We start from the raw sequence: 23,253 nt of genomic DNA, 5'->3' as shown, positions 1-23,253 counted from the left end.
TATTTTAGATGGCCTTCCCAGTACACTGCATCTTGACACATGGAAGACCCATGAAAAGAAACATCTGTGCGTTATTTTTTAAAAACAGATGCTTTGTGAACAATATGACATTGAAAGGTCTAGAGTAACTTTTACAGTGAAAATAAACAGGTATTTTAAAAAAAAATGTTTTAGTACAGTTACATGCTTCAGACCTTAAAGCACAAGTGACACTGTCCTGCACTGTTTTAAAAGAAAATAGGTAAAGGAATTAAAAGATTACATATTAAAAAGTAACCTGACACTTTTAATCCAAGGTACTTCAAAGTACCAAGGTAATAAATCTAAAAAACCCACCAGTTATAAAAAACAGGCAAGCTAACTCAAGTGGTAAAATACACTATAGTTGCTATTATAAAATATAATCTCAGTGCGATTGTTAACTTGCATGTTTTTGGGACATGTTTCTTGCTGCTTTTGAAGCAGAAAGGGAATAGAAATTAAAAAATAAAGCAGTTGCAGTGAGCACTCAAATACATTTTACATTCATTCTTATCCTCAAATGTTGATACAACATAGATTTAAAAACAACAGGATTCTGCACATTAATATCAAGTGCTTCCATGCATATCTTTTTGATTAAGTTTTGCTATTTGCTGTAAATTCTTCAGAGGCCTGGCCAAGCAATGTTATATACAATTTTCTGTGTCACATTTTCTGTAGAAGGTTACAGAAAACTAGCAGCAGATCAGAGTAAGCGTATACAGGCAGAAGGTAAACTCCATGGGTAACATAATGTAATGGGAAGAGAGCCCAGATTCATACCAAGGAGGCTGGAAATGTTTGTGAGGAAAAACGTTCAAAGAAAGCATTCCTTATTCCCGTTTTCATCCTGCTCACACATTAGCATCATGTGCATCGCAGTTATGTGCCTATGGCAACAGACTGATGCATCCCTAACTCGAACAATCAAAATCACTGATCACAGTTCCTTTTAAAATAAAAATATGAGCTGCTAGATCTTGGGGATTTTTTTCCATGTTAATTTTGTGGCAAGGTCCTCCTTTGGTGAAAGCCCTATCAGAAGAAATAGGATTAAGCCTTTCTTTATCCGGAGGAGCCACTGTACTCCCATACTCCTTTTAAGTGATACAACAAATGTAAGTATGATGCCAATCAGCCTTTGTGCTTCCAGAGTTTTATGAAGGAACCAGCAAATAAAGACACACTGTTCTGTGCCTACACTGCCTTAAAGTTTCTTCTTTGGTTACAGAGCAAGCAAGCACCTCGCTGAAGTAGCCTGTGCATTCCGCACAAGAGTAAAAAGAACCCAACATGCATCTAAAGGTAGTGAAATAGGTAGTGGACACTACCTAAGTGGATGCAGTGTTACTGAGCAAGCGCTTGATGCTACCAAAATCATTACGTAAACTTTCTGTGCAAGCTAAAGGAGGCTAACCAAAAGAGAAGCTAATTTAGGTTGAGCAAATTGTTTTAAAAACAGAATCCTTCCAGCACCCAAGAGGATTTTTTTTTTTGCATTTTGCATTTGGAGAAGGCACTGCTCTGCTTTCTCCAAATATTTTCACATTTTTTCAAATATTTTAAGGAAACATATATAGCAGAGATTATTCAGACCCCCCCACTCCCAAGTCAAACTGATGTTGGGATCTAAAAAAACTGTACAGCATCTCTTTGCTCACATTGGAAAGCCATGTGAGTGTCCGTGTGCTTGTGTGTGTGTGCACACACAGGGAAAAGGGGAAGACCTCCTTAACAAGTTACTTGAGCGAGAGGGAAGGAAAGAGACTCGAGTAGGCCAGGGCAGCATGATAGATACTTGCTGTACCTGCTGCTCTAGGTTCCTACACTTCTATCTCTCTGCATTGTAGAGCAAGACTGACAATCTTCTCCCTCCCAATCTTCCCGTGAAATTGTGCTAACATTTGTTTTCTGCTCCTGACACTTGTGCCATCTCCTTAGCTTTGAAGTAGCACTAGGCAAGAGCTTAAACAAATGGCCCCAATAACTTGAATAGATGGAATTCACATAATCCCTTAGAGTTGTGAAGATCCTGGCCTCACCATTTCAGCAAAAACAGAGCCAGAGCAATATTGAACAGGAATGTCAGACTCCATATAGTCATTAATAGCGCAAGAGGCATCCATGAGACATGCTGACCTCTCTCCCTAAGCCAAGTTGAGTAATTTGCCACTTGGATGTTCTCCACATTACCCCAAAAATAACTGTGGTTTAAGGCTTTTCAGTGTGATTAGTTTCCACAAGCAAAATACTAGGATCAGACGGTTGTTTATCAATTTTGCAGATAGTACAAGAAACAAGGAATTAATGTAATGATTCCAAACTATCTCTTCTAAGACTACATGCAGGATTTTAAATTGATTGTTTTGGAATGAGAACCAGTCAATTTGCCCACTAAGCTGTGCAGCCCTTTAAAGTATATTTCTGAGCCTCAAGCATCACCCATATTGCTACAGGGAAAAAGAAATAAAATGTATACACATAAAAGGAATTGCAGTAAATACACAGAAAAGAGAAGAATGGTGACAAATATGCTAGAGAACATCAAAAGAAAACACAAAGAGGAAGATAGGAAACAACAGTGACTTAACAGGAAAATTTTGAGCAGTTGCTCCAAGTGGTGTCCACAGAGAGCTGCTATTGGCTTTGTGCTGGCTCTCCTTGTTTCCAGCTGCTAAGTTCACATTGAAAGAAGCTAAAAATACATTAAATACTTTCCAAATATTATTTTCCCATGTAAGCAATTGGTATAAGTTGCCACAGAGATGTTGTTCTCTTGCCAGTGAGAAGCGAAACAGTATACAACACTGACAATAGAAGTTGTCTTATATGTAATCTATTGTCTTCAACAAGAAGCAGTCCAAAATATGGGAAAGTTTGAGAAGGCATTATTTTAGCTACAAGAATTCCCCACTATTCCCCTCTTCCAGTGAGGCAATATATGCAAATGATACTTAAAGACGAGGCTTTTATCGCCTGTGAGAAAAGGTATACTCTGCACTACTCAGAGGTATAATATGTGCAACACTTCTCACAACGAAGCTTTGGTATTTCAGTGAGGAGGAAAAAAAAGAGAAGAGTGGCAAACGTCTACAATTTAGGTATACTGTCTCCTGACAAACTAAAATTTCACAGTGCTGCAGATTTAAAATACAAATGTACCCGCTTAGCATTCAGGACTCTCCTTGACAGTAAATTCAGCTCTATACAAAAGTAAGGGGGGAAGAGGGAGGGCAGGAAATGGGACACAACACACACCAAAAAACATCCAGTTCTTTCTGTTACATGTGAAGTATAACAGGCATTTTTATGACATGCTTTCCTCCAAAAATAGCAATGATTACACTGCTCAACTCCCACACGCCCCTCAGCTTGACTTTTTGACACTTAGAACATTATACATTCTCAGTCCTGAGGAAAGATCCAAAGTTTGGGGAGTCAAGAGGACTCTTCCCATTGCCCAGAACCCAAACTACAGAATACGAAATACAACAATACCTAGGGAGGCAGGCAACTTTGATTTCTTATAACATTAAATCTTCTTTTAAAGCCAAATGTGACAGATTTTTTAGGAATTCTAAAATCCACAGCTTTCCAGTGTTTTGGAAAGATGCTGCAAGTTGCAGCAGTGATAATCTGCCAATTACAAGGCACACGTGTGAGCAAGACTTTTTTTGTCTTCCAAACAAGAAGATGATACAGCCTATTCTCTTCATGGGGATGAGGCAGGGGAAGCGTTAAGATTGCAGTTGCTGCAGAAGTGGAAGCTGCAACTCCCTTGGAGCTGTGCAGCCCAGCATGCCATTAAGGGATGCTACTGTACTACAGATACTGTTTCACTTTGGGTTTTTTCTTGAATGAGACAAACCTGAAGCTTTGGCCTGCTGTAATTAACAAAGTCTTGCAACACAGCTTGTAATATTCCACCCAAGTTCCAATTCTGCTCAATATCCTGCCTATCAGAAGTTCCTAAATAACTACTTACAGAGTATTCTTGAACAATACAGCTTTCCTTCACGTCTTCTGTGACATTTAGTTTTGAGATTTATCACAGTCCTATTGCCCAATCATGATTTATTTTATATATAAAAGAGGACACATAGTGAAGGTAAGTTGGAATCACAACCATTTCAAGTAGCCTACACCTGTAAGGAACTTATCTTTATGAAGTATGTTTTTTTAATAGAAAAATCTAACACCTCTTATAACAATGATCTAAATTTCACTAAAACCAAGAAAGGACGTATCAATACTTTAGGGTAAGATATGCTGTACTATAGCTTGGCTTTCTTCATTATGCTGAAGAATCATTTCTGACTGATGTATTTATTTTGTAATGTTTAACTATAATAGAAAATAGATGAAGTTCAAATGAAAACACTGTTTAGACTATGTCAACAGACCATAAAACTAAACGAAGTGATTCCGTGTTGACTATAAAAACATATTTGCTAATAGTAAAGTTACTAATGGTTATCTATCAAGATCACAACATGAAATAATTCTGCATCTTAAGAACTGTGTTAAAGCAGCAGACACACAAAGTTAGATGTAACTTTTTGATTTTGCAAAACAGCATCATGCAGTGCACGTTATTGCTATTTTATCATTAGTGTAAATAATTAAAAAAAAAAAAAACAGAAAATCTCCAGTTCCCTTTTTTTTTAAATTGCAAGTCACCAAAGGGCTTTCCACTAAGACAGCCAATGCTCACTTTACACTTGCTAGCAAAAAAAAAAAAATCAAGTAACAGTATCTTGTATACTGAAACAATTGCTTTGTTACAAAGGGAAGGATCCAGAAAACTAGAACAAATGACACTTCTGTAAAAACTATAAGCCTTTTCGACTCAGTTCAAAGACTTATGCGTTCTTCTACCACAGACTGAAGTTTTGTATTCATCTCAGCAAATCAATCCACTAATAGGCATCAGTCATCAACACCTAAGTAAAGATCTGCCATTTGAAACAGCTTTGATGTGATTGAAGACTCACACACAGTCGTAAGTATGACAGAACAGCTTAGCTATTAAAATGTTTTATCTAGCAAGGAACTGTTCATCCTAATTGACTGAAACACTCTTTGAACGCTATTATTGCAAGGCTACTTCACTACGCAGTGCTTTAGTACATAGCCACTTGACTCACATCTTGAGATCCAGCACAACCACATCAAATCTTGTTAGAATATTTTCTCACACATAGTTTTGTCAAGAGACCAAAACAATAAAGCTGACTGTCATTTTTACTACCAGTTGCTTAGTTAATTCAATACTGAAACATACTGGGATTCATTATAAAAGCTGCATGCAATCAGCCATTTCTATCAGTCTTTCTTTTTGCTGCACTAATAGAACGAATCCTACTAACCACATCAGTTGAAATGGGTTGGCAGGACTGGATAGGAGTTATTCCTCTACACTGAGCCCCACCTCTCACCGCGAGAGGTGTGGTGGCAGGGGCTCCTTTAAGCAGCGCTGTGCAGCCCTGGCCCAACTCCAACGCTGACCTTATGTCAAGCTGACAGATAAGAAGCTGGGACAGCCATCTGAAAACAACTGTATACTGCCCCAGCCACCAGGCAGTGAGGGTTTCTAGGCCTACCTCATTACTCATTTCAAAGCCAATTTTAAACACACCGGAAGTAAACGTACCTGACCAAAAAAAAAAAAAAAAAAAACAACACACAAACCACAGCCCAAAACACAAGCACAAAGTCATTATTAGAAAGGCTATGCAATGATACACTCTGTTTCAGGAAGTTTCCACTGAATATCGTAATTGATCACCAGAAACACAGATGGAAGATTAATAATAGTTTGTGCCCATATAATTTTTCCTTCTTCATTATGTTCGCAGTGCGTTAACAATTTGCAAGAAAAAGGAACCAAACATACCAGCAACTGCCACCAAGATTACATTTTACAGAATCAAACAAAATGGTATTCATTTAATACCTCAAATGAAGGGTGATTTGATTTTTATCCTGTATCTATTAACACATCATAGAGTTCATCAGTTTTTACCATTACTTTTGTTACCAGGAAGTATGTCATCCCAAGTCCCTGTATGTAGGCAAACATTATCTATCAGCTTTTATTCCGAAATTACTAAGTAATCAGCACAAAGGAATAGCTAAAATTTACTCGAGTCCCCTGTGCAATTTCCGTAATTCCATACGTTTCACTTCCATATTCCAAATTAATAAAATCCAGGTGAACTTACCTACAGTTTGGAGGAGGGTCTAATGTAATTTCTGCAAGTTCTTTCTGAATTCTTAAGAGGAAAAAAAAAAAATATTATCAGGACTTTTTTGCAATATATTTATTTCAACTTTATGAATATTTCTACAGCAACCAATAATAACAAAACATAATTCTTATAATGTCTGATGGAAAGCTGATGCTGTAAGGTTTCATGAAACTGCTCAAGAAAATGTTGAACTAAAAATCAAATCAGTTTTGAAAAATAAGCCTCCAATCCGGGACGGGTTATGCCATGAGCAGCCACCTAGAAAATCCTACTTTTTCTACAGGTCGGGGTTTTCAGCTCCTTTGCTCACTTACACAACAATTAAATGTCCCATATACCCTCCTTCTCTATTTCCCCTCTGCCTATATGCCTCATAGCTCTTGCTCTCCAGAATATTTAACTTCTTAATGTATCTCATACTGGCAGGGCAAAAAACCCAACTTCAGAGGACAGCTGTCTCTCACCCTCCTGGAACCTCCTCCTAGGTATTGGGGGGCTGCTATCAGGTCCCCCCGAAGCCTGTCCTCAGAGGGAAGTGCTCCAGCTCCCTGGCCAGGCTGGCAACCTGCCGCTGGACTTGCTCCAACTCATGCCTTCTTTGTACTGGGGGGCCCAAAACTGAGTACACATTATTCCAGATGCAGTCTAATGAGAGCCGAGTAAAGGGAGATAAATCACTTTTCCCTACCTACTGACTATGGTCCTGTTAATACAGCCCAGGAGGCAGTTAGCCTTTGTTGCTGCCCCACACTGAGCTTGCTGTCTGCCAGGGCCCCCATGTCCTTCTCAGCAGAGCTCCTCCCCAGCCGGTATCATTACCAGGGGTTAGTCCTTCCCGCATGCATGATGTTGCATTTGTCCTTGTTGAATTTCACAAGTTCCCTGTCAACCCTCTCTCGCAGCCTGCTGAGGTCCCTCTGAGCAATAGCCCTGCCTCTCTGTGTACCAGCTGCTCCCCCAAACTCGTCATCTGCAAACTTGAGTGCGCTCTGCCATATCCTCCAGGTCACTGATAAAGACATGAAGATGGGCAGGTCCAGTATAGATCCCGGCAGTACTGCACTCATTACAGGCATCCTGCTGGAGGTCTTCCTCCAGGCAGAGCAACTTTGTTGTTGAGGATTTCTGGATATTCCCAGGCTGACGCTCCCATGCCAAGTTCTTGAATTCCTGATCTCTGCCACATCTGGCAATACAGGCTCTTTTCCGTTATACCAGCGTCTGTACGAGAGCCAGTATATCCCCTTCTGAAGAAATTTAAACATGCAGAGTAGGAGTTTACAGAGTTCCCAAAGGAACTCCTATGAGTTTACAGTTCCCAAAGACTTGCCAGAGTATGATGCCATAAGCAGGACTGCAATGGCCACCTTCCCTATAAACCATGCCCAGGGCTTTTTTATAGGCTACTTCAGAGCACAAACATGAACATTTAGAAGGAAGGAAAAGAAAAACAATTCAATGTACCCTCAGTATTTTCTTCTTCCCTTCTCCTTCACAGGATTTCACGTAAGGAACAGATTGCTATTCCTGTTATTCCCTACACTAAGTAAGAAAACCTGTACGATACCACTCAAATTCCTGAGATACATGCTCAAGCCGCAACCCAAAAGTTCAGGCCTGACCTGAAGTACACACATATCTTGTTAAAAATGACTGCCACTCATTTTCCACATAAATACAGGCAAAGAAAATGGTTTATCAAAATAAACATTCAGGTATGTTGGCATATATAACATAAAAATGAGCGGTTTAGTTCTCTATATAATGTTAAGATCCAAACACAATCTTACATGCTAAGGAGTCTCACAGCCACTATCAAAATTCCCCTTATGCCACTATAAGTTGATTTTATGGCTATAATGAATAAATGAACCAAAGGCAGTAGAAGAACTGGCCTGAACCAGAAATTCCAATCCTTTATCATTCACATTCTGAAATAATGAGGACATATGTGGGCAAGATTTGTAGGTAGAGGTAATAATTGTTTATTAGACCAGCCAATATCGTTGAAAAGATAAAAACACTCTTTCAGATGTTTAGCTTTTCTTCTAACCTCTATGCACCCCAACCCTACATACACACACACCAGTTATTCCTGTAGAGGGGGAGAAATCTGATGTTTATTTGTTTTTCCTACTCATTGAAATATTTACATCTCCAGTACATACAATTTCCCCAATAAATATCATTCCTTTCTTGTAAGAATACAGGCATAGCTGCTTAATCAATATTTGCAGCCAGTCATTGTAGTAAAACTGAAAATCCACCACATTTTTTAAAAGGAAAAATTTGATTAGCAAAGTCTAAGCACAGCAAACATGTTGCTTTTAAAAAGTTACTCCATTTTAAACAACCCTAACAGCTCACACCTTTTAGAAGGGAGATCTTAGAAATGTGGGAGATGCTTAAAGTATTTCTTCTGTATATTACAAATTTCTACTGTGTTTTTGAAATTTATACTATCACAAATTCAAATAATGGAAAACCTACGTAGCACGGAATCTTCAATTTCATGTTTTATGGGTTGTTTTGCTTTTTCTGCCTTTTGGGAAGTTACAGAATGATGGCATTAAACTTCTACAGAGTCAGGGATTATCCCTTTGCTTTACATGTAGTAGTAAGAGCAGTTAATATTTCACTGCATTACAGTGAGTCTGAGATACATCAAGAATGGATTGACAAGTGCAGCTTAAGTCCTAGATCAAAAACCTTATATTCTTCCTCCTAAATCCTAACCCATGTCCCTTCCATTCTGAAAACAAAAGGGTACAGAGCTCTCTCTTTTTCTCCCTCTGTTCTAGTTCAACACAAATTTTCTAACTTCTAATGCCAAGAGCACTAAAATGGTACTTCTTCAAGCTTTTCCTGTGATTGAGCAAACAAGAACAAAATACATTTCTGCTTCAAGCAATAAAAATTGATCAGTGGTACTTTCTATTTATGTTCAAAAGTCCTAATTGCTTTTGCAAGCATCTAAAATAAAGAGATGTTTCATTCATGATTACTTTTATACAAACAAGATACAACATATTAATACAATACTGTCGATCAGTTGCTCCTCAGCAAGTTGTCCATGTTTATTCTACTCCGTGGCATCCCAAACTAAAATTAATATATACACCTTACACCTCTTTTGTTGCAACCTTAATTTACCTCGCATTCATGCTGAGAGTACATTCATAAACAGTTTCTGTAGAGCAGCTGACACGCAATAGCTTGTTCACATGTCACAGCATTCAAAGTTACAATTAAATCATCAGACAACATCCCAGAGAGCCTTGCACTAATAGAGACCTCCAATGTGCAAGCTGGCCTTTGTCTGCACGAGTTATTCCACTGCTCTGGCACTTGTTTCATATCTCCATTGAGTTGCCCTCAGAATCTGGCATAGGAAAGGATGTGCCTCATTTCCTTCGCTGACCACAGAGGGTTCACCGCGAGAATATGTGGCCTCTGGCAACAAAACACTTTTTGCAGGGTCCTTTCTGGCATGTCTTTCTTTGGATTTTCTGCCTTAGTACAGTTATGCTTAGCTATGTTAGAGACGAAAAAGGACTCTAAATTAAAATCATCATATATATTCAGTTTATATTTAAACTAATGACATACTGGTTTACTATATGTTGAGGAGTGGGTTGATGGCAGGGGGAGAAGCCCTTGCTAGCAATCAAAACCCTGGGCTGTACACATAGGACATTTAATTTGCAATGTCAGATCTGATACTCTGTTTGGTCTTAAAGAAGCCATTTGACCCGTCACTCTCTCTCACTCATATATACACACACACATAAAAAAATATTATTCCCCTCCATTTTACTAACAGAAAAGAACAAACATAGTTGCCTTCCAGTAATAGTGCAAAGGTTAATCTACCCCTAAATTCAGAAGCATTAAAGTACATTACAGATTTCAAATATTAATTCTCACAGACACATATTTACTACTGTTCCAAGCCTAGGGGAACTGTGTGTTGTCTCCTTCATGAAACAGTTAAAGTTCTCTAAAGCTAAGAGAGAACTGAACATGTCAGAGGATTTCCCAATATTATTAATAGGAAAAGAAGCAGAATAAAGGACTATATGACAATGAGCTATTTTTACCACGTCTACTTTTCTAAAAAGCATGCCTCTTTACCCATAAAAGCTAGGTGAACCAATACTCCATACTGAAGAATATTCTATCTAGAAAATACTAAGAAACGCAATCACTGGTACGTATTTCAATCTTACATAAACTGTGACTAAGCAGGAAATTGATCTAAAAATGGTTAAATTCATGCTGGAGGAAAAGAAATATTTTCGCCTCCATACTAGATGCACAATAAGTGACAAGAATATTTCTTATAAGAAAAAGCACTCCATATTTTGCCGTCATAGTCAACATGCTAAATATCATTCCCAGATTCCTTGAAAACAGAGCTGTGATAAACTTCTCTGAGAAAAGAGAGAGGGAAAAAAAGCGCTCATTTTTATTTTGTTGAATTTCAAACAAATTTAATCTATCACCTATTTGCTGCTCCTTAAGGTTGTAATTTCTTTCAATAAACAAATGAAAATATTACAACTGAAGTTTTAAAGTTCACAACTCATTGTAGACACAGATATTTATAAAAAACTTCCAGGACTGGACACAAAGGTTGACAGATTTTCAACTATCAGCTTCAGGAGCCAAGCAAAACAATACATTTATTTGTTGAGCTACTATGTCAGCCAAGAATGGTTACACTTCTCTCAATCCAAAGGTCATGCTAAGATTTGCTACTTAAGAGGTAACAAGATGCCTGCTGTTTTCAAGGACAGCAATTCAATCCCATGTCTGAACTGTAATTGTGATATGCAGCAAGTTTCTCAATCTTGACATGTTAGGTAAGAAAGGTTGCTATTTAAGGTGATGCCCTCTGGGTGAGGAAAACTGAAGGACCGGTACACTGTATGACATATGCTGTAAACTATTACACCTGTATAGCAGCTAGTCTTAAAAGTATTAAGAGAGAAGGACGGCGTGTGATGGCATTCTGCCTTCTTGATGCCACTTACAGCAATGCTAACAGAAGACACTCTGTATCTTAAAAATGAGTATCTTACTCAAATATGAATGCAAGTGGTTTCATACAACCTCCATAATCGTATCATTTTGGAAAGCAGTAAGTTGCAGGAGTAGTATATTCATACATAAGACAAGGTAGCAGTTTACTGTTATACAAGCAAAAGTCAGCACACTGCTAAATCTTCATGTATATAAAACCTAATGCTACTGAAAATACTTTAAATCTGACTACATAAACATACAAATAAAAAGCAGAAGTATTCCAAATACAGATGCACAAATCTTCATTCTAATCCAAGATATACAGTAGGTATCATAATGTAATCCAAAAATACTGTGACTACAATTCCATATGCATGAAAAAGCTTTCCAAGTGAGAAAATGTGACTTCCAAACTCAGGTTAGAATCACGTCTGTAGTCTGTGACTTTAGCTCCAGTGCTACGTTAACTCGCTGGTGTTCTCTGCTCTAAACAGGAATTAAGGAATCTTGACCTAAGCCCCAGCTGCGGTACACTCTGCTGTTTGGGTTTTTTACTGATTTTAACAGAGTTGAATCCTTTAACTATAATGGAGTTATTAGAGGAAATTGCATAGTGAAACACTTAAGTGAAGATTATCGTGACTTTAGAGCAATACAAGCTCACAGAATTCAAAAGCTAGAAAAGGAAAAAGTGTCTAAGCATTCAGTCTTTTTACCTTCCTTCATGTTACTCCTCTCCTTTTTATCCTCTGCTTTGATTTCTGATTTTCCTTTCTTGAGGCATTACTGATTTTAATTAAAAAGCAAAGAAACAAAACCTGTAATATGAAAACCTGGCCAGATTAAGAATGTTTATAGAAATGTAAACCCTATTCTAAGACAGTGACAAACTACTGCATACTAAAAAAGAAAAAAAAAAAAAAAAAGAAAAAATACTATGATACTACTAAAAAAACATGTTACTATAAAAACTATGTTGCTGTGATCCTTCCACAAAGTGCTATGACAACCAGCACTCCTACAATACATTTTTTTCAAAAATACTAATTCTTGTGCACATATCTACAGGACTTTTACAAATCATCTCAGCTTTTAAAATGAATAATCAAAGGCTTTCCTTCAATATTAGTACACATGTAAAACTGACTTTAAAGTCTAACTGGCAAACGCACTGATGTCAGCAACTGGCATAATTAGTTCCAGTAGAACCATAAGCAGATATGATTAAACTTTAAAAGGTTTAAGTAATTATATCACTGTGAAATGCATGTTGATAAAAGCTCTAAGCTTTGAAGATACAAAGCTAAGATTAATAGACCAATTTCTGACATATCATTATTAATTTTTTAATAGGATAGTGTCCACAGGCCCTTGTCAGAATTGTGGCATCATTACATTAGGCATTGTACAAAGTTCAGAATACATAGACTCTTTTCTAAAGATGTTAAAAACTGGGTTTTATGACCTTAAAATTCAAGACTAGTCCAATATTCCTAATATTTAAAAAATAACAATAGCAGGAAGCAGACGAAAGAGAAGAAGGCCAGAAACCGTCATGGCTGTGAGGATTAACTACATGAGTAACATCACGGTTTGAAGTGAAAGCTGTTTTTTGGGGGTTTTTTTCCTTTTAGTTGTAAAAGGAAACACAGGCAAGCTTTACTGGCCATCCTGTAAGTGGTATGACTAGGTAATCTCCCAACAGTGTCATAGCAGGAATGGGTCTTCAGAAAGCATTTCACGAGGGAAGAAAAAAAGAAAAAAGGCTAGCTGTAAGGAAAGTGTCTATAGCAGAAGAAAAGCATGACAAAACCTCACTGGAAAGACAGAAGAGACTTCAGTTCAGGAAAGTATGTAAATGGTAAGGGACAGATTAAGCCAAGACAAAGACTTGATTCCTGAAGATATGTACGCACATGCTTATATACTGATATTTACGGACTCCTACTACATTCATGTTATAAATTATGGCAATAGGGCTTTGGGGCATCTCCTTTACCACAGCACCATAGTGGCACAATTCCAGTGGTTTTTCTTGTACTTTACATGGCCTTGAATTAGCAAAGTAACAGAATCTGGGAATTCTGATCTGGACAGTCTGCAGAATTGGTCTCTTTGTCAGATTATTTTAGAAGTGTTTTTTAACTTCAATCACTATAATCCCGTTTGAATTCTGTTGCCTAGACTAACACCCCTACGTGCATTAATGGAGCAACACTAAGCTGTAAATTCCTTCTGTCTGGTCCAAGCAAGACAATCGTTATCTGGAGATTGACATGATAGCATAGAATAATTTAAATAGCTGTTCTACAAACCCACCTTTCCTCTCAAGTAGAAAAGAGAAGGAAAAGCAATGGATATTAAAACAGACCACAGTTTAAAGTAATGAAACCAACATGCATTTGTTGTTCACTCAAATATTTCTGACCTGACCATCTGGGAAAAGGAAACGCAGTACTTTACAGCAATAGGTATTACGGTAGTCCTAACATGCTGAGTTACTGAACTGTCTGAAATGTTTATGGTTAATTAACTGTAAGTTACACTGACAAGTTTCAACATCAGTCGTACATACACATACAGAGATATATTTTATAAGGCTACAAAACTGTCTGAGTTTTACTAGCAATAAAAAAATGTCAGCTTTTATCATGCAAGCTTCTATTAAAACCATGTGAAAGAGCCAATCTGTCAAAGAAAGGAAAAAAAGTATACAGGTCTTATTATTGTGACCAGTCTCAAAAGGCTATTACACAGACATAGTAGTGTTATAATAAAACAATAGGAAAATTAATATACTGAGTCAACACATACATCTGATGGTCAGCTGAAAAAAAGAGAAAGGAAAATAAACAGCCAGAAAGAACACCATACCTTTTAGCACTAGTTGACAGTTTAGCAGCTGTTTTGCTTGATATTTTGCCCTCTTTTTTCTTGGGTTGAACTTGCTCCCTTTCTTGTTCCTGCTGAACACCTTCACGCTGATCTCCATCAGAGCTGCCTCCACTAGTGCTTGGACTATCATCAACTCTCTGCCCCTCTGTAGACATGGCAGGTGCTGCACTGAACAAAAAACAAACAACAAAAGTTAGCTTTTTCAGAAGCAGCTCTCCACTAGTATTTCTTACATGCCTTAAGGAAATAACACACGAGATTTATCTGTTTGTCTTCATACATAGTGCTTGTGTTAAACTACTTCAGTAATCTTAGTACTGAAGAGTTTTGCCATAAGCATCTTAACAATAATTCAGGAGTTGGTTATTTTAAATCCAATACCAAATACATAATAAACCCTTATATATGAAAAGCATAAGTTATTGTAGTTAAGCGGGAAACATAATTCTGCAAGTATAATACTATTCACTGTGAATGATATTTTTCAACCGCTCAGCAATATCATGAATTAGCTATCTCATCCCTATGCCACCAGTTCAAATCTAGTATAGTTTGTTAAAAACTGAGAGCTATTACTATCTTAAGACTCTCTGTTATCCCATATGAAATAAATCTGTGGGCTCATTCCAAGTCTATAATGTGGGTTTCCACATTACAAAATCCACATCTTGGCATGCTCGATGGAAACATTCACAGAACCAAAGGCACTAACACAGGACTGTTTGTATTTACTAAAACAGTACAATTCTACAGTGGTAAGCACGCTGGTAGAGGGTATAAGGAAGTTTTTTTCCCCGACAAATTCTGTTCAGGCAACATAAGGCAACAAAGCTGTCCGAGAACATGAGTGACAAGAAATCTTAGTATATTTCAGAAGTCAAGTTAATGCTTTATTTGCACACTTCTGACACTAGCTAGCTATTTTCATTTCTTCCTTCATTTTAAATAGTATAACAATATGCCAACAGATGAGGAATTACAAGCCCACTGTTACAGCTGTCATGACTTTTCAAACTGTTCTAATGAAGGGCAGATGTCCATGAAAAACTCTTACTGAATTAGCATATGCAGTGGCAATGACTGTTAGAAAATTTTACCAATAAACCCCCCCAATCTCAAACCCAGAAGGTCTTTCCTTTAACTCCAAATCTGTAGTTTATATATGTATTTAATATATCCTCCTCTAGAGATCTTAATAAAAGAACCACCTTCAAAGCACACAGGCCCAAACGTTACTTGCTTACACCCACGCAATCCCCATGTATCTAGGTGGTTTTCTGATCAAATCTGTCTGAATCACGAATTTGCTCTTATATACACAGAGTGTTTTACATTGCTGTGAACTTTGACTTGCTTTTCCTCTTACCTATACACAGACACCATCACAATTAAGAACAAAACTCTTCACCTTGACTATTATATGTTTTAATACTCTCTCAGGGGAGAATAATGAGATTGCAGGCTCAGATTCAACCATGCTCATTCAGTGGATTAAACAAAGTTCATCTCCCTCCACATATTTATGGAAAGAGACAGCAGAGGAAAAGTAAAGTAACATCAATGCCAACAGGGTTATGCCGAAAAGGACGCTTTTTAAAAAGGCCACGAGTGTTCTAGTTATAGCTGCACGTAAGAAAAAAAATTTACTCCTACTCTGCAAAAGCCTTACCAAGATCTAATTCTATTCAAATCGTACACACCGTGGAGTGGAAGAACTAATCTTTTCAGGCATTACTGACACGATCCAACTAACTTCAGGAGAAATTAGATCTTTTTTATCTAATTTATGAAGCTATACTGAAAAGGAACTCTGGAAATATGGTATCCCTTCAAAATGTATAGATGCTAAAAGTAATAGCAAGTAATAGCAAGTGATGGATACGGGTCTAAGTTTCCCTTAATCAGTTTAAGCTACATTTTGGATTTTATTATGGAAAAGAATATATTTTATATAAATTTATATATGAAAATATATTTATAAGCCCAACACCTAGCCTGCTCATTGAAGTAACTGAAATAATGCATAGTTTGCATCCTAAAATTAAAATACAAAAATTGTTCATTCTTAGAGAACAATTTTTCCTACAGTACAGCTGCAACATTATATTTAACATAATTCATATATTTACACAGGTTAATGTTTAGATATTTACAACGTGGTTGTCAGATTTTAAGATAAAAGCAACAGAAGATTTAGAGGTAATAAAACACAGAAGTATCATATTCTGACAAGTCAAAATATGCATTTAATAACTATAATGCAATTTTGATAGTAGGTACCCATTTTCTTTGCTTCCACATACAGCTAAAATACAATCTCATCTTTTTTTATAAGACTTTTGATGGCCTTTATTTACTCTAGATTTTAGTTCTGATCTTTGCTTAATACATCTAATCTTAGAGAGAAAAATTCTCTTCGCAATGTACATAGGCTTTAACACCGCAGGCCAGAAAGTTAAAAGCATATTTAATAAAGCCTATATGCATAGGACATCTGCTGTGAATAATCTTGGCTATAAATATTGCTATTATCTAAAAACAACTGTATTCACGTCATAAGTTCAGGTTACTATCCAGCAGACAAACACTGTAACAGTAGCCCAGAGCGTATAATTACTGTAACATGTAATGCCAGCATTTACAACAGGAAAATGCTTAAATCTGTCATTTGATGTCTGGCTAGTTTCTTGGGTTTTTTTCCTCTCTCCTTCTCTCTCTGTTCCCCTTTCTGACATCCAGGCAGTTCTTTCCTTGCCCTCTCCTCATGATATCTGCAAATTTAGGAATTTTGCATAGTTCAAGGGATGCTCAATATCACGGTAAAAGTGTGTTTGAAAGGGCCCGAAGTTAGACAGCTCAAATGTGGTCAAACTTAGAAGACAAACAAACACATGAAAAATTAGAGAATGGGGAAAAAAAAAATCAACTGAGGGGATGACACTGTTAGGAAAACATTTAACTGCCACGAACACAGAGAGAGAAATACAAGATACTCCTTGAATCTGGACAGCCATGAGTGTGTTTGCCACTGTCACATGGAGTGAGAGGAAAGACACACGACATCCAGGTCCCCGGCTGCCAGGCTATTCTACATTCAGATGAGGGTTGCTAACCTCCCTGCTGTTGTGCTGAGAAAAATGAGCAGAGCGGACAGAGGAAGGAGTGAAAGGGGACTTAAAAGTCTCTCCCTTAACGTGAGATGATTCAGCAGAGACACAGATTACAAGTGTAACCACAACTATCAATTCTATGTGAAGAGCATCCAAAAGATCCTGCTTCTGTCATATATATCCACTGGCACCTTCCCCTCCCTCCTCAAAAGGAAAAAACCAAAAAACAAACCACAACAAAAAAACCAACCTCACCACCCCCCGAAAAATAAAATCCAGCACTCAGGGACAGAGAGATCCTGGCAACGTGCAGATGGGTCCCAAGGGCAGCAGAGCTAGTGATGATGTCTTTCTAAAGTGGTCTTAATTTCCTTTAAGCCAAGATAAATTGGATGTTTCTGCAGGGTCCACGAAGAGCAGCAACAGCACCAGCCGCCTTACTTCATCTTCATTAGAAACCGTAAAGGGCAAAAGGACCAAAACATCACAGGAGGGGACGCAGAAGGAGCCCGGTTTCTGGCCGGGCAGGGTCTGCCTCTGCGAGGGGCACTGTCTCTGAGAGGGGGACGGGACGGCAGCCCCGGGCTCCCACGGCCCCACCGCCGCGGGTGGGCACACACGCGACTCGCGTCTCCCCCCGCCCGTCGGGGAGACCCAGCGTGCGGCACCGGGCCGTAACGGCGGGTGGGGGGTGCATGGGCACCCACAAATGCTACACGCACCCCGCACCCCCCGGCCGGGCAGGCGGCGGCCGGCCGGGGTGAGAAGTAGGAGACAGCCGGGGAGAGGAGGAGGAGGAGGAGGAGGAGGAGGAGGAGACTGCGAGAGGAAGACGTCGGGGACACATGAGGGAAGGGAGGGGGTTCGGCTGCGGGGCTCCTCGGGGCGCTCCGGGGGAGAGGGGGCGTAGTGCCCCGCCCGAGGGGCTTCAGCCCGGGGCGCCCACCGCTGCGGCAGGGGGGCTGTGGGGATGGTGTACCCCGGGAGGCTCGGTCATGGGGGGGGGAGCAGGGGGTACCCCGGCGCCGGAGCGACCCAGGGGCGCAGCGAGTGCCGCGGGGACCATGCGATCGGCGCGGAGCTGGGCCGGGGGAGGGGGGGCAGCGCGGGGGTGGCCGCTGCTCCCGCCCGCAGCGGGGCAAGCAGGACAAATGGACACGGAAGAGTTGTCGAAGGGGTGTGGGGGTGCTGAGGAGCAATGGAGGCTGGAGCGATGGCCGGAGGATGGATGGGGCCGGGGGGAGCGGTGGCAGAGATGCCGAGGTGGCGGGGGGCGGCCGGGACTGTTGCTAAGGAAGGGCACGGCCGGGGATGACAAGGGGGGGGAAGGGGGTACCGGGCAGCGCCGGGGGATGCGGAGGGGGGAGGGGAGATGAAGAATAAAGGTAGAGACCGAGGGTCGCAGTTAAAGGGGGGGGGCACTGCCGTGAGGGAGGGATGGCGGGGGGGGGGGGGCGGGGGGGAGAGAGCCTGGCGGGGGGAGGGGAGGCGGACGGGGACCTAAGCCGGGGCAGAGGTGTACCTCGGGGGGGGGGGGGCGGGGAGTCGGGGGACGACGACGGACACCGCTGCTACCTGTAGGCGAGCGCAGGTCTCTCCCTCTCGCTGGTGCCGGGCACAGGCTGCGGGACAATCCGACGGGGTCGCCCCGACTCCGGCCGGGCGCGGGGCTGGGAAGGTGCTGCAGCCGCTCACTGAGTCATGAGCCCGCTCCCCCGCGCTCCTCGCCCTCTTCTTTCTTCCCCCTTTCCCTCTCTCCCGAGCAGCAGCGGCGGCCGCTGCTGCTTCTCCCACCGCCGCCGCCGCTCCTGCCCCCGCTGCCCGAAGAGAAGTGAAGCCGCTGCCGCGCGCGCGCGCGCGCCCCCGCCGCCGCCGCCTCCGCGCGCGCGCGCGCCCCCGCTCGCCCGGCCAGCGCCGCGCGCGCGCCCGCCCGCCAATTAGCCCGGGCGCTCGCGGTCCGCCAAGGGAGGGGCGGGGTGGGAGGGCGCGCGCGCGCGCGCTTTCGGCGAGGGGGAGGGGGAAAGTGACAGGCGAGAGGAGGCGGGGATGGGGCGCCGGCGCGCGCCCGCGGGGCCGTTGGAGGCCGCGCGCCGCCGGGCCGGGGCGGGGGGAGGGGGAAGAGCCGCCGGCGGGAGCGCGCGTTAAAGGGAAGCGGGGGGGGGGGGGGCGGGGGCTGGGCGGGGTCAGCGGGGCCGAGTAGGAAGGAGGAGTGAGGGGATGGGGGGAGCGGGAGCCGGGGCCCGAGCCCGAGCCCAGGCCCGGGGGGGCGGCGGGGCTGCGCGGGGGGACGGAGGTTAGGGCACCCGGCCCTCTCCCCTCCCGCCGCCAGGGTACCGCGGCCCCGCGCCGCCGCCTGTGCCCGGCTGCGCCGCGGGCCCCCCGCGAAAGTCCTGGGGGCGGGCGGGAACGGGGCGCCGCCGGCGGCGGGGGGCGGCGGGGCAGGCCGGGACGGGGCAGGGGGCCGGCGGCGGCAGAGGCGCGCGGGGGCCGGTGTCAACTTTCTTTGCTCTTCTCGTCTTTTTCTGCTTCTTTGTTCCCTCCGCCGGTCGCCCCCTCCTCCGCCCCCCGGCCCTGCCGGGCCGCTGCTCGCACCTCCCCGCGGCCTTTGTCTCCGCGAAGCCAGCGCGTCTCTCCGCCTGACGGAGCAGCCGGAGACGCGCCGGGTGCCCCGGGGGGAGCGAAGGGTCCGGGCAGCTGCCGGCGGCGGCCGGGCGGGGAGGGACGTGTTACCTGGGAAGGGGCGGCGCGGGGGCACACGGTGCCTTCTCCAGCGCGGAGAGGGGGCCGAGGCCGGTACTTCATGGTCATGCTTTGGTGTTTGTCGTGGTAGTTTCGACCACAAGGCTACTGCGTCGCATTAGCACAGCTTGATGGCACAAACAGCCCCCGGCCACTAACAACAACCGGATGACGTACAGCATCCCAGTTGGAGATAGGTGCTGTAGCGTGACTGTAGTCAGGTAAATGAATCTCGCCTCCCACGCAAGTAGGCATTACCACCGTGGCAAGCATCGCAACAAGGAATGGGAGAGGCCAAGACAGAGCCACACTTAAATGTTACATATTTAGTATGAATAATATTGACCCGGAACAAAACCAACCTCTAACAGAACTGGCTGTCAGGTAACCGACTGTGTTGGCCTAACTGAGATGCTTTTGTCCCTGTGCTGACCCTGCTGCTTTAATCTTTACATAACGCAGTTTATGCTTAGCTACGTTACGTAAACTTCTATCACCTCAAACCTTTCTTCCTGGAACGGGGAAATACACCAGCCACAGGTAAAGGGGTAATGGCAAGTCAAAATATTTTCCCCCTTTTAGCAACTAAAGAGAACTAAAAAATAAAATGCGTTCTCGCCATTCCACATGTACAAGGAAAAGTTTCTCCTTGCTTGAGCTGTGAAGCATTGTACTTTTTCTGACTCATGGTTACGGTGTAGGTAGAGTCCGTGCTACCAAACATACAGAAATTGAGAACTTGAAGCGCTGCTGAAATATTTAAGGATTAGAAACATTATTGGCACCTGCTCTTGTGTTATATCCAGACAACAGATGTGATTTCTGCAGTTTCACTGTACATAAAACTAGTCTTTTTCTTTGTTGAGGAATTGTTTTGAAATAACTTGGTTTATTGTCTCTTCCTATTTCTTTGTTAAATAATCCCAATGACATTTTCACCTAAACTTAAAAATACTGCAGTCAGCTAGTTCTTCCTATTTTGTGTGCGTTTACAAGATGCTTTCCTGCTTCTGATGAACTCATGGAGAAAAGCTTCTAATATCAGCTAGGTGGGTTTCTATCTGCTAGCATGCATTGACTTCCACAAGGACTAATAACTAAACAATTAACAGAATATGATGTGTAAAAACCCTTTAAAGAACGCAAATCTTCCTCGAGTAATGCTTCTCATCACACTGAAAGGCTGCTGGCTGCATTGTGCACTCTTGACATCACAGTCCTTTTTTCTAAAATCACTGAAGTCACGCCTTCTCCTTTCAGTCATTCCAAAACAGACCTCCTGAAAACCGTCCAGGGAGCGATGAAATTCACTTCTAAATGGGTCTTCTAACGTATTTCCTTAATGTTGCTCTGATTGCTTAAAGGTGCCTTAAAGGAGGCATAAATTTTCCTGTGCGAATACCCCATCTATTGAAACTCCTCAGCCCGTATCAGGACTTCACTTCAGTGACAGTCCGGTGTGCTTCATTATAGTCCTTCTTTTCTGCTAGGATCCACAGGAAGCACAGAGGGAGAAGCTCAGTGAATAGCCTAATTCAGACAGCGGTAGGATGGGGCCGCACAGTGTCCCAGAATCTGGGTCATAAATTCACGGTGCCAAAAAAATCAAGTGAACGCTGAAGTGTTCCAGCACCAAGTGAAGGGGTTGAGTCATCGAGAGTCAGGCCCTGATTTTTCTTTTGGTTTGTAACCTCTGGCCCAAAGCCCTAAACGGTAGGGCTTAAGTTAAGGACAACTAAACTAGGGAGAAGGTTTGTACTGCCTTATGAATAAAACGTGCATGCTGAGGTGTGCCCTCTGATTTTAAAAGAGGAGGTTTTGAATGAGCCCTACATATGCAGTGTAAAGAGAGCAGGACAGGGTAGTCAACTGCTCCCAGTTTTATCCTTTTGACTTCTCAAAATAACATGTTTGGCCCTCGGATGTTGAAGGTTACATAGTAATTGTATTATTCAAAATCCTTTGGAAGACTTTTGTAAGTTTGGATCATATAGGGTGAAATCCCGGTCCTTTTGAAGTGAGTGTTAGATTTCACACATGCTGGAGTGCTAAGACACACTTGTTACACTTTTTTTTTTTCTGCTTAGTTTTATGTGGTTTCTAAAAGCTGACACTATTTACAACATTGGACGCATCCAAAACAACCTCAGTTCTTTACTCTCACAGCAGCTTGCAGCTTCCTCAGAGAGACACACCGGAGTTTGGCTCACCTGGCACAGACAGTCATGCTTTAAGGCTGTTACAGTTAAGGACACTTCTGTTAAGGCCTCTTGATTTAGAGTGTCTGTTATAAGGACAGTTATGTCAATCAAAATCCATGAAGTTGGAGAAACCTGGGCCAAGTTTCCATTTAAGAGTGTTTAATTTGAGGAAGTATTGGATCAATTTAGATTTTTAGACTTATTTAGCTGTACTGAGATCTTGTTCATGCAAGTTTTATCCATTTCTGTTCAGTTAAAAACCAGGGAAAAAATACGTCAAAATAAGAAATAGGAAAATGCAACTCTGAGGTTTCTTCTGCATTTCTATTTATGAATTATTGTTCATTCCTATTTAAAAGGACATGTCATTTTAATATTGCTATTTAAGTTGTTAAATGAACATTGTTGTCAAGTTATAACTGACAAAAAGGGATTGGTTTTCTGAGGTGGAGAAAACCCGAGAAATTATGTCAACTGTGACACGGCTGAAAACATAACAGATATCTCTTGTGATAGCATATTTCACTTTCAAAACTTTAATATTTTATATTAAAGAGTGAGATGGAAATATTCAGTTGTCAGTGGTATGCCCTGTTGTTCTATCAATCTCTTTCAGCCAAATCCTAATGAACCAGATCATTTCATCCATCTGAACTATTATCAGCAGAGGATTGGAGGAAGGGGGACAAAAGTGCCTTTATTCATTCATTACCTGATTCAACTTTTCAGCTCTGCAGGAGCTATCCCATCCTGTGTCACTCCCCCCTGTTTCTTCCCTGCTGAGTCTCGGGCCTCATGGGGCTGTTCGGAGAGCAGAGAGCCGGCAGCTCTCTGCAGCAGGCCCTCTCTTTCCCAATCTTGTCCTCCAACCTGAGCTGAGGTGGGGACACAGAATGACATGAGTCTCTGCAGCAGCTTTATGCTGTTACGGGATTCCTCTCCTATAGCTGGCTTTCCTTACACTACTATGATGTCACAAAGCCATAAGGATTTCTGTTCTCTCTTCTT

General features: G+C 41.9%; 1 protein-coding gene across 1 annotated transcript in view; it reads right to left on the bottom strand.

Annotated features, from left to right (window-relative positions):
* Positions 1-18,897, bottom strand: part of LOC104252652 (ubiquitin-conjugating enzyme E2 E2) — a 219,792-nt gene extending 200,895 nt beyond the window's left edge. The window contains exons 1-3 of the mRNA XM_059818641.1: positions 18,881-18,897; positions 14,175-14,363; positions 6,246-6,296 (exon numbers count right to left, since the gene is read on the bottom strand). Of these exons, the coding sequence (XP_059674624.1) occupies positions 6,246-6,296; positions 14,175-14,350 (227 nt within the window). The 5' untranslated portion in view covers positions 14,351-14,363; positions 18,881-18,897. The remainder of the gene's footprint in view (positions 1-6,245; positions 6,297-14,174; positions 14,364-18,880) is intronic.
* Between the last annotated feature and the right edge of the window lie 4,356 nt (positions 18,898-23,253).

This window comes from Gavia stellata, chromosome 6 (assembly GCF_030936135.1).
Source record: "Gavia stellata isolate bGavSte3 chromosome 6, bGavSte3.hap2, whole genome shotgun sequence".
NCBI classification, from domain to species: Eukaryota; Metazoa; Chordata; class Aves; order Gaviiformes; family Gaviidae; genus Gavia; species Gavia stellata.
The sequence above is the reverse complement of the archived record's forward strand: the minus strand, read 5'-3'. Positions and strand labels throughout refer to the sequence as shown.